At 37.0% G+C, this 12,066-nt stretch overlaps 1 protein-coding gene across 2 annotated transcripts; it reads left to right on the forward strand.

Moving 5' to 3' along the window:
- The first annotated feature begins 1,257 nt into the window (after positions 1 to 1,257).
- Positions 1,258 to 11,778, forward strand: LOC110692503. Of its 2 annotated transcripts, none has more exons than XM_021869522.1 (15): positions 1,258 to 1,708; positions 2,303 to 2,464; positions 2,568 to 2,684; positions 2,767 to 2,851; positions 4,332 to 4,440; positions 4,603 to 4,670; positions 4,753 to 4,878; positions 4,957 to 5,879; positions 6,090 to 6,293; positions 6,392 to 6,452; positions 9,180 to 9,293; positions 9,595 to 9,708; positions 9,792 to 9,878; positions 10,792 to 10,864; positions 11,117 to 11,778. In XM_021869522.1, the coding sequence occupies exons 1-14, from the start codon at positions 1,614 to 1,616 to the stop codon at positions 10,816 to 10,818; spliced, it is 2,292 nt and encodes a 763-aa protein (XP_021725214.1). In that variant the 5' UTR covers positions 1,258 to 1,613; the 3' UTR covers positions 10,819 to 10,864; positions 11,117 to 11,778. The 2 variants fall into 2 exon arrangements, with proteins under 2 accessions (XP_021725214.1, XP_021725215.1); XM_021869523.1 differs by having other exon boundaries at positions 1,259 to 1,708; positions 2,306 to 2,464.
- Positions 11,779 to 12,066: the final 288 nt, after the last annotated feature.

Consider the following 12,066-nt stretch of genomic DNA (forward strand, 5'->3'; position numbering starts at 1 on the left):
CCAACCAGGCCAAATCAGGGTTAACCCTTTTCGATCTCTTTCTTCCCTCTATGCATTCCATTCCCATTCCCCCTGTGCGAACCAAACAATCCCTTAGTAGATTAAAGAAAGAAACATACTCAGGGGCCGTTTAGTTGGAGTTAATTATCAAAGGGAATGGGTGTCGTTCCCTTTGTTGTTGTTTGCTTGTCCGTTTTTGTCATTCCCTTTCCCCCATTTTATTTTTGAGTTTACTCATTTTTATTCCAAATTGATTCCCTAGTATTCCCTTTCCCTACCCACCACTTCACCACCAGCCACAACCTTCTAACCAACCTTCACCACCCAGCCGCCCACCACCGCCTCTCCCCTGCCCACCGACACCCCTCCCTAGCCCATCGACACCCCTGAAAAATAGTCAGCCACCCCTCTCGAAATTATTCCCCCACCACACAACCACCCCATAGCCGAGCCACCCCACCTCTCGTCGCCGCTCCCCCTCGCCGCCCCTCCCCCACCTCTCGTCGCCCTCCCCCTCGCCGCCCTTCCTCTCCATCCCCCCCGAAATTAATTCATGAAAAAACCATAAAAATCCCTCCACCCCACGAAAACAGTCAGCCACCCCTCCTCCCACCCTCGAAACCCTCGCCTAAGGGTTTCGAAGGTGGGGGGATGGGTGGCCGACTATTTCCCGTGGAGGTGGAGGGGCTTTTAGGGTTTTTTCGTTGGTGGGGGATGGTTTTTCCGGGAAAGAAGATGGGTTTTTGGGGAGAGAAGGGGCGCTAAGGGGCCGGGGAGGGGCGGCGAGGGGTGGAGGAGGGGCGGCGAAGGTGGTGGTGGAGTGGGGTGGTTGGAAAAGTGAAAAAAGGGAAGGTGTTGTATTTGTAGTGGTGGTGGTGGGGTGGTGGTGTAGTGTTTAGAATGGTGGTTGAATTCTCTTTGTTTTTTTTATAATCAAACACCACAATTTGAATGGTTTTTCATTTTATTCTCTTTCTTTCCTATTGTTTATTCCATTCCGTTTACCCTATGTGAACCAAACGACCCCTCATATTAAACAATATAAAACAAAGTCAAAATCCGAATCCAATTAATAATTTGCGATACATAAATAAATACTCCGTACTCGATAAGACACAAGAATGAGAAGCCCAATCCAATCTCAATCAACAACAAAATCCAAAGCCCAAAAATCTTTTTTAAAAAAATAAAATTAGCGTCGTCTTCCTCATTTTCTCTCATCTTTGTATTCAATTTTTAGGTTTTTATTCAATTATTATTATTGATTATTAAAATCAAAATTATTATTGATTTTCTCACTTTCTCTCTCCTCTTTCTAGTTTGTTGGGGTTCCTTCCCATTTCGATCTTCCCCTTTGGTGGCTGCTAAATACACCAACCCCACCATAATTCCCTTAATCTTCTCTTTCAATTATAATCACAATCCTTTCTAAATTCATCAATACCCATAATTCTAATTCAATTTCCCTTCACTTAAATCTTCTCATCTCACCTTCCTCTTCACAAATTTCTGGGTTAAATCATCAAATTTCGATGAGAAATTTGTGAAAAAATGGTGGGATTTTGATGTGGGTTCTTAATTTTTTGATTAGTTTATGAGGTGGGGTTGTTTAAATGAGGGATCCAATGTGGGTGGATGATGCAAGTGCCCCATCAACCTCAAACACTTTGCCGCGTCCAATTTCAACCAATTCTGCTCCTCGACGCAGGTGGGTTTTTACTTTCGATTTCGAATTTTTGTTCTTGATCTTCTAATTTAATTTTTTTTTGATATAATTTTTACAATTTAGAATATGTTTTTGTGAATTTAACTTTACTTGAGCTGAAGATCTGGTAGATTTAGATGTTGAAAGCTTTGAGATTTTGTAAATTGGATTAGTTTTGGATAATTTGATCTTTGAAGTTGCATGTTGGTTTTATTTTTTAATTTCTTTATTTTGTATATTATATATACTTTGTATATTTTTATCTGTTATTATTACAAATAGGGTTAAGAAATTATATATGTGTTGTGAAAATGATTTACATTTAGTGAAGATATTTGAACATTTATATGGTAATTGTGTATTACAGTTGAAGATTTGTTCATATGGTAAATGGTGGAATTTCCTTGTGATTAATTTTCCTCTTTTAACTATTTTTAGTCATTGATTTCGTAGTAGACATGGTATTCTATAAGTGATTAAGTGGGGCTCCAAATTATTATGAATAACTATGCGTGTTGTTAGAGTCTTATGCCGGACTTAGCATTAAAGCCATTAATAGATCTCTACTGAATTTTGGGTATGCTATTGATTTTTAAGCAGTGGAGACAATGTATTCAACCTTTTAGCTCGTAGAGAGATCAATCCTCGAACAAAGCGTTCAACGAAAAGGTTGTGGGGTGAGAGTTCAGAGGGTGCTTTTGATGATCTTAGCCGTATATTTGAGGCCGGAAGAGATGCAAGACGTAGCCTCATATCATGGTAGTGCTTCTCATCTTCTTGGTGGCGACTCTTTTAGTTTCCTTTTATTAAAAAAAAAAAAACCTTGATGTATCTTTTTAACTCATATGAGTTGTATTCTCAGGGTTGAGGCAGAGTCCTTGCGTCATTTATCAGCCAAGTATTGCCCTCTCGTACCACCTCCTAGGTCAACAATTGCAGCAGCTTTCAGTCCAGATGGGAAGACACTTGCTTCCACACAGTATGTTTTCTTATAACCCGGACAAGTTTTGTAGATAGAGATGTAAGTATCATCTTAATGTTTTAAGTTTTTACTCATGCAGTGGAGATCATACTGTAAAGATAATTGATTGCCAAAGTGGAAACTGTCTGAAAGTGCTAAGTGGGCATCGGAGGACACCCTGGGTGGTAAGTTTCAGTCTCTATTAGTGTAAAGACTTTCAAAAACATTTAAACATGAGTCATTTCATTGTTTGATCCTTTTGTAGGTGATCACTTGCAGTCTGAATTTTTTAAATTCAAATTTATTAAGAGGGTTAAATTACTGTTCTGAGTGTCCTTAACATTATCTTTTAGCTTTGACAATATTTATATGTAAAACTTAACTCAAAAGTTAATTCAACATGAGCATTAAGGTGGTTGTTCTGATGTCTTTAAAGAATGGTGCTGGATATACTGTTAGCATTTCATTTAATGGAAACTTTTCCTGTACAATTTGGAAAGATTGCGGCACGAGGGCATGAGATGTTGAGGTTGCAACCTAATTATTCAGCGGAATTTGATTTGTTGGTGTCCATTTTAGGAAATTGAGGCTCTCTATTTTGCACATACATTTACCATTGTGCTCATGCATGTTGATGAATGACTATGTCAATCTTTTCTTTCCCTTGATAAGGAATGTGATTGCATTTTGAAATAACCTATATAATGCAGATATGATGTTAATATAGAATAGGGATATATGGTTGGCATTGCTACTTTCATATATCTACTTATATTGGCTAGGCCTTTGGTGATAGAAATTTAGTGAATTTAAGGTCTAGAAACACAGCTGCACACTGCACTTAACTTGTAGCTAGCAATTGCTGTATATAAGATTTGGTTTTGTAGAATTTGCCGATAAAAAGGGAAGATCACATGAAGTGAAAGTTTCTTTCCTTCTTTTGAGAAATAATTATGACCTTTTTTGCAAGGGAAATAATATGATAATGAATGGTACTAACATTAATGTGGTTAAGGAACAACTGTGATACTTTGGGGTTGCAAAGAGTATAAAAGAAAATAAAGCCAGACAATTTATAAGGCACAACTTTTGCAGAATACAACTGTGATACCTGGTTAAGTCACTTGCCAACATCAACTAATCAATATGATGATATAGCTGGCTTAACGAGTCCTAGGCTTGGGCTAGAATATTTTTAACAGGTTGAGGTTGTCATTCGAGAGAAGTTTTTAATTCCTGATTCTACATCTGTTTTGGAGTTCTTTCCGGGATCCATAGTAGTTGGGATGCGTTGTATGCCTTTCGGTAAGATGTATGTGAATATCAGAAATGTCATTTGTGACATCTTGACATAGATTGCGATTGAATTTCATCTTTAAGCATGACTTAGATTTTGTGTCTTTGTTTATGTAAATGTGGTTCAGTTTTATGCTTGTAATGTTTTGGCATTTTGTTCGTAGCTTGAAAGGACATGTGTTTAATTGACAAGGGTTAGAAGTTGTTTGCCAACTTGAATGAGATTGAATATTCTCATTCTGAAGGAATTGAAATTTGATTTTTCACTTGAAGTTTTGTTTTCTTGGTGATTGATTGATGTGCAGATTACATTTTATGGTTTCTGTCTTGATAAAATTGTTCTTATTTCGCCTTTTGGGAATTATTCAGGTTAGGTTCCATCCAACAATTCCAGGCTTGCTTGCTAGTGGCAGTTTAGACCATGAAGTTCGGCTTTGGGATGCAATTACAGCAGAATGTATTGGGTCACGGGATTTTTGTAATTACTTCTAGCTCTGATGGTTTATTTAAATGTTTGTAGTGCATTCTTTTCCTTTTTTAAGTTAATATCTCGTGTATAAAATATAAATAAATTAACCTATTTTCCCTGTTCTCTCTTTTACTCGAATAACTCCTAATCTGAATGTTTCATTTGTTGCAGACCGACCAATTGCTTCTATTGCTTTCCATGCCCAGGGTGAGCTGCTTGCAGTTGCTTCAGGACACAAGGTAAGAAAGCTTACTTTTCTAAATTATTTTGGGTTTTATGCTCAATCAAGTGATGCTGAAGTATAAATTCTGTCTTGGCTAGCTATACATATGGCACTATAATGAAAGAGGAGAAATGTCAATCCCTACTGTTGTCTTGAAGACACGGCGTTCATTACGTGCTGTTCACTTCCATCCACATGCTGCACCTTTTTTATTGACAGCTGAGGTAAGCTGGTTTCATTCAAGATGAAATTAATTATTGTGTCAGTATTTTTTGTTTACTCACGATTTTCTCGGCATGCAGGTCAATGACCTTGATTCTTCAGATTCATCAATGACACTTGCAACTTCTCAGGGTTATGTGCGATATCCACCTCCTACTGTATATGTTGCTAATGTTCATGCTTCTGATTGGTCTAGCTCAGCTGAGGAACTTCCTCTCATGTCCCTTCCTTTCTTGATCTGGCCTCCGCTCTCCAGAAATGATGGAAGAATATCTTTTCAGCACTCAGATGGAAATGCAGGTTCAAGTAGTATGCAGCAGAGGTTTGGTCCTTCTTCGTCGGTTAGGTTGCTAACATATTCAACCCCATCTGGACAGTATGAGCTCTTGTTGTCTCCCATTGAATCTAGTAACACTTCTTCGGTTCCGAATGATATGCGGCCTGTATCAGCAGAGGTGGAAGCTATTGCTCCGGAGTCTGCTGTGGATGTTATGGAAACATCTGATGTACAGCCAGAAGAAAGAAACAGTCAGTTTTTCCCTTTCGGAGACCCTGCATATTGGGATCTACCTTTCTTGCAGGGATGGTTAATTGGTCAAAGCCAAGCCGGACAACGCATGGTACGTCCTGCTAGTTCGCAAGAACCTCCTGCACAAAGTGAGATGATAATTCAGGATCCAGTGGCTTCATCAGCCATGCAAATGGGTACATCTTATACAAGGGGCAGCGGTCGGTCCAGTTCTCGACATCGTTCATCACGTTCCCGAGCAGCAGCTAGTACTCCTGCAGCGGAAGCAGCTGCTATTCCACAGGATGAAGGTGACCCTCATCTTGTCATTAGCAGAGTTCAATCTGAGCTTGCCACATCACTAGCAGCTGCCGCAGCAGCAGAGTTACCGTGCACGGTGAAACTTAGAATATGGCCATATGACATAAAAGATCCCTGTGCTCATCTTGATGCGGAGAAATGTCGTTTGATTATTCCTCATGCTGTACTCTGCAGGTGAGCTAATATATTGTTATATGTATTTTCTACCTGTTAAACAATCGAACTATATGAGATAGGCTTTGCTTTCCTGCTGCTAGGGTTTTATCGGTGAAGTTTTCATATATCAGAATAAAGCAATGAACCAACTGTTTTTTGATTTTTATTTATGCTCTCTATGTTGAATTTTTGCATCAAGTGACTTTGTTGTCCTATTAAATTTTGCAGTGAAATGGGTGCTCATTTTTCTCCATGTGGGAAATTTTTGGCTGCTTGTGTTGCATGCATGATGCCGCAGACAGAAGGTGAACCTGGAACTCAGACGCAGGCTCATCATGATGCATTAGGAGCTGCGACTTCACCAACAAGGCATCCAATCTCAGCTCAACCAGTTATGTATGAGCTACGGATATATTCCCTTGAGGAGGCAACGTATGTGATCTAATTATTGTTCTCTGTCTTTTTTTTTTTTTTTTTTTTTTTCCTGGTTAAATCACTTATCAATATGATTTTCTATTGTAATTATTTAGGTTTGGGTTAGTACTTGCGTCACGGGCAGTAAGAGCTGCCCACTGTTTGACGTCAATTCAGGTCTGTCATTGATATCCTTTCCCTCTGGCTTATCTGCTTTTTAGTAATTATGATTCTTGTTTGTGGAACATATGTGTCATGTTACAGTTGCTAACTGTTCACAGACTCTACTTTGACTAACTGTTGTGATTTATTGTCATGATAAAACATAGTCATGTAAGACATTGTTAGGATCATCCCAATGTACAGTTTTAGATATCAACTTTTTTATAATTTTTTCTATTTTATTTGAGATATGAATTGTTGAACTTGTGCGTTGGCAAACATGATAAAAGAAACGTGCGAACTAAAAAGAACATAGGAATTAAATAACCTAAGAAAGGCTAACAATTTTGCGAATAGATTTTTTTTAGACTTATGGAACTTTGACTTTAATGAAAATCTGTCTGTAATAGTTTTAACTCTGATCTGGCTGCTAGCATAAGGGAAAAATATTATTGAACACAACTTAAACAAGTGAACAAAACCACTAATATGAGTGACCTAACAGGCTAACATCACAAGCATATGATTATCTGTAATGGACTGAATTTTCAGGCTTAATATTGCCGATTTTGTAATGCAATAATAAAGATGAAAGCTTTAAGATTGATTGATAATGATGGAAGGGTTACAAAAGATAAGTTAATAGCTTAAGGCTTTTACTCTCAAATAGTGAGTTTAGCTCACAACTCTCCAAACAGGCTTTAGGCCATGACTCCTCTAGGTTTCCCTAATAAATTTTTGCCTACCTCTTCCTTTCCCCTCTCCCTCTATTCATACTAAGGCTATGATACTAAACTTTCCAAAGTGCCCCTCCTAAAGCTAGTTTATTACATTTATTGAGTTTGTCCTACCTTGTATGGAACTCTGTACATTGGGTATTGGCTCTGTTATGGACTTCAGAGAAAATGTAATGAGTTGCCCAAGCCCTTGTATTACTAAAAGAGAATGAATTGCTTGCTAAGAATTTTCTGCTGTACTAACTCAAAGGTAGGCAGCCAATTAGAAATCTGTCGTTCTAATAATAGAGATCAAACTAGTCAACCCGTTTTAGGGGCATCTAACCTTAAAAGTAGAGAATTAATGAAACATAATTTTTTTGTATATAATGAAGTTAATTTTTTGATAAGAAATTTATTTGTGAGGTGTTCTGGTTATAAGTTAAGGATACTAGATCTAGATTTCAAGTCAAATCCGTGATCTTTGATTTTTTCTATCTGTTTTGGGAACATGATGAGTAATTATATAATAGAGTAAGGTTTACTTCTGTCCTTGGTCTCTATTTCTTGGCACTATTGAATTGCCGGTGATCTTACAAGCTACGTTTCTCGGACTTAGCAAATTTTTTCTCGTGACACTGCACTGACATTTGTACGAGATCATTTTGGAGCAAGGCTTTATTGTTGTTGTATAGCTACTTTATACTTAACTTTAAATTTCATGTGCTATCTTATTAGTACACAAACAATTTTCATATTATTAGCACTTTTCCCAGTTTTAGAAACTGCCACACCCGACACCCGAATCCATACACATTCCCGACACTCAAATCCATGCTCATACTCGACACTCCTAAGCTACTCCAAGCAACTTAACTCACAAGTCATAACCTACAATGACCTTTTGAGATGTTGCATGCTGTTTGTTTTTCCTTTTAAGTTTGAACTACAATTTTTAGTTAATTTTTTTTTTTTTTTCTGTGGGGGGAAGTGGGGAAACTGTTGAGTATATTTTGCAGCTGTCACATATCTAGTATCTGCATAAAGGACTAGTTATGATAAAAAAAAAAAAAAAAAAAAGGCTAGTTATGTGATTGATAGGGATGAAATATGATTTAGGCAAAGTAAACATGATCACCCAAATTCTGTAGGGATTGGAGGATAAAGGGTTTCTATAACTCAAAATGAAAATTTCTTAAATGATTCAACCAAGCTGCTGTCTTTTATGGACGCATGACATTAAATGGCTGTGAAAAAGCTGTTGTTCGATATAGTTTGAGGCTCCCTAGTTGATAAACTTTCTCTTATCAGGTTTTGAACAAACTTAAATATTGCTTGACTTATGGATTGGCTTTTTTGCTTTTATGTTGCCTGTCTAATGCAATCCCACTCAATTTATCTGCATAGGACTAGTTGTGTTTGGGCATGGAAAGACTTCGTTCTCAGTGAAGCTCACTAATGGCTTTAATTCCCTCATGTCTGGCCTTGCCAGTTGTCACCCAAAATAAAAATAAAATAAATAAATAAAACCTTGTTGATTCAAATTTTCTCCTACCTGGTTTAAAACAAACTAAAATAAATAAAACTCATGTGTGTATATGGATTGACTTTTTTGCTTTAGCCTGTCTAATACAACCCCACTCTTTTTATTTGCTTGGGACTAGTTGTGTGTGGGGATGGAAAGACTTCTTACCAGTGAAGGTAACATACTTAGTTTCCTCCTTTCTGGTCCTCCCCAACCGGAAAAAAAAAGGGAGAAAACAGTACCGGTGTTAATAATTGTTTAACAATGTTACATTTTAGCCCCTTCTCTCACACTTAACACCATAGAAATTGAAAGATTGATGTACATGATTTTTAAGTGGTCTGGATATATATGATGGTAAAGATCTTGTAAGTTGATTTGTACTGGGACTATTGTTTGAGGCATCCAAGCCCTACCATCAGCTTATAAACTTTATTTACCTAGGTTTTTTATGTTCCATTTTCTTATTTTTTGTGCTTATGTCTTGGTGCTACCTTGCAGTTCTCACCGACATCAGAACACTTGTTGCTTGCCTATGGACGACGCCATAATTCTCTTCTCAAGAGTATTGTCTTTGATGGGGAGACTACAGTCCCCATTTACACGATTTTAGAGGTAATTTTGGGTATACAGAAGTAATCGTTTCACAAATCATGTATTCTTTTGGATGTGGTCATGTGTCTTGACTATTGACTATTGAATTTGATATCAAATATTGTACTCCATTTTCTTTAATATTTAGTCATCCTTTCTTTTAAGCAGGTCCTTCGTGCTTTCTATTTTTCTTTTATATAGAAAATTGGTCTTATTAACTCAACTAGATGTTACCTAATAACATTGCTTTTACTGTTTATGAGTCAGCTTTCTTCTCTATACTGTTGTACTTCTACTTCTAAAGTTTGGTTTAATCTTCCAGGTGTACAGAGTTTCTGATATGGAGCTGGTGAGAGTCCTACCTAGTGCGGAGGATGAAGTTAATGTTGCTTGTTTTCATCCTTCTGTTGGTAGCGGTCTTGTTTATGGCACCAAGGTGGAAATTTGGGATCCTTTTGTGTTATTATGTCATAATTCAATATTGTTGAATCTCTAATAATTTTTTACTGTTGTATGCAGGAGGGGAAGCTTAGGATTCTTCAATTTGACAGTTCCAATAGCCTTAACTGTACAACTTCTTGCTTTCCAGATGAAAACTTGTTGGAGGTAAGGATGGCACCAATTGCTAGTTTTGCTTTCCTAATGCTTGTTTTTGTTCATTTTAGGGCCTGGATTAGCACTGTAGCATTTGTTAACATACGTTTATTGTGTATAGTGCTATACAGCACAAAATACAGATTTTTATACAGAAACAAATATATGAGGAATAAAATACAGAAACAGATGATAAATATGCAGTCTGTTTTTTTTCAAAAAATAATTTTTTAAACCAAGTCGGGTTCTTAGGGAAGGGAAAGGAATTGTAGGGATCAAAATTTTGCATCCCCTTTTAATTAACCAAATCCCTCCATGGTCAGTCCCTCCCTCCCCCCACCTCCCTTCTTCTTCCCTACCCTTTCTCCAAACATAGTGTTGAGGATAATAACTTAATTTTTAAGACACTATACAACATACTTGCTCGGTTCCCCTAATATTTTAACAGTTAGGAAATTTCACAAATATTGCAACATATTCCTATTTGTACATGTTTTATCTCTTTCTCTCTCTTGATCACATGTGTCCTTATCTTTATTCCTCTCTTATCTCTCTCCTCTTAAAATCCATGTCCAACCTCCCATGTTGCAATAGTAGGGGAACGGAGGAAGTATATTTATGTAGGGACCAAAAAAACAGAAAGTACACAAGTATGAATTTTGAAAAGTAAGAAATCCCATAGATTTAGCCATTTAGGTATATGTGTAGAGCTAATTGGTATATATTCAATAAATAAACCAATTTTCTTGCTTGATACAACATGCTGATTATGCTCAAAGCAACAGAAAAGGGTTATGTGAGCAGTACCGAGACATTAGGATTCTGCTGTGCTTGCCTTTTGAATTCATGTATTTTATCATTATAGTTAGGCCACGTCATCTTTGTACTTACTCTAATCTTGTAGCTTGGAACAAATGGTTTGCAGGTTCCATCACATGCTTTAGAATGCTGACATTAGGAATGATTCTCACACCAGGGCATGCATCTGAGTTAAACTGGTTAGTTTTGTCCTTTATATGCCTATATTGAGACTGATTATAGTTTCTTGAATTTTATCGTTTTATAACCTCTCCAAGTGCTTCTCCTCTCCCTCTTCAGAAAAGGTTGGTGTTTATTATGGTTGGTGGAAAAGATTTTGAAAACTTGCTTGACATTTAGTAGTTTTTAATTCGAATTATATGCACATGTTTATTCTATGAGAAAGGTGGATTAGAAATACAAGGTTAGAATTAAATTATTTTGTTCTCTAGTTCCAGGAGCGCAGGGATGAAAATGGAGCCAAGGAATTGACGGTTGGGATGCCACAATGTGTTTTTGTTCCCATAAATGTGAGCGAGGTTATACATTTCTTGTAGCCTGTTTATACCAAAGCTGTTTTAAGAGCTGTCCTCTTAGAGCCTCACACTTTCTTTTCAAATCATTCCACTGCGACTAGTCAGAATGCCGCGCAAGTCAATCATATTTAAGCAAGTTTAGCTACTACTATTATACTCGGAGGATGGGTTTGTTGATTAAGATCAAGCTTTACAGCAGCTGTAGGGGAAGATGGAAGTATGTTTTTGCATTGTATCATTTGTAATTTAACAGGGCTCTGAGCAACTAGGAATCGGGCTCTCTCAAGATTCCAGGGTATAACAGTCAATGTATTAGTTGTATGTCTGTCTGTTCATTTGAAAATTGAAATGCCCGAAGATCTGCATATGGTCGAATGGGTAGTTGTAGCAACTGATGATGACACCGACGGTGTTAGTGGTGGCGTTGGTGATGTAGGAATGCTGTTCCATATAAAAATTGTTTTACTTTTGCTTACATGGAAAAGAAAAATGTAAAAAGAAAGTTGTTCCAGCTTGGAACTCATTGCTTTTCTGGCAAGTACTTGTGGAATGGCCATTTTACTCCGTATTACTTTTTTTATAATTTCCATTTTTCAAAGTTCTATAATTATTGATTAGGAAAAGGAAAAATTATCAAGAATAAGCCAACCTTTGTGCGATTAGCTCAAAATAAGTCAACTTTTTAATTAACTCAAAATAAGTCGACTTTTAAAAGATATTTTCTTTAAATAGGTCAAATGACTTACAACCCTACTAAACAAGTCATTTTCCTTTTAATTTTATTCAATATAAATTATAAAGAAAAATCAACCACCATTACAAACTAGTCGTCCAGCCCCTACTTCGCCACCGCACGCGCCTCCCCC

The sequence above is a fragment of the Chenopodium quinoa genome, unplaced genomic scaffold, assembly GCF_001683475.1.
Source record: "Chenopodium quinoa cultivar QQ74 unplaced genomic scaffold, ASM168347v1, whole genome shotgun sequence".
NCBI lineage: Eukaryota > Viridiplantae > Streptophyta > Magnoliopsida > Caryophyllales > Amaranthaceae > Chenopodium > Chenopodium quinoa.

Coding starts and splice junctions, on each gene's coding strand:
- LOC110692503 (XM_021869522.1), top strand. CDS start 1,614: ATGAGGGATCCAATGTGGGTGGATGATGCAAGTGCCCCATCAACCTCA. Junction 2,685..2,766: donor AAGACACTTGCTTCCACACA/GTATGTTTTCTT, acceptor TTACTCATGCAG/TGGAGATCATACTGTAAAGA. Junction 5,880..6,089: donor CCTCATGCTGTACTCTGCAG/GTGAGCTAATAT, acceptor TAAATTTTGCAG/TGAAATGGGTGCTCATTTTT.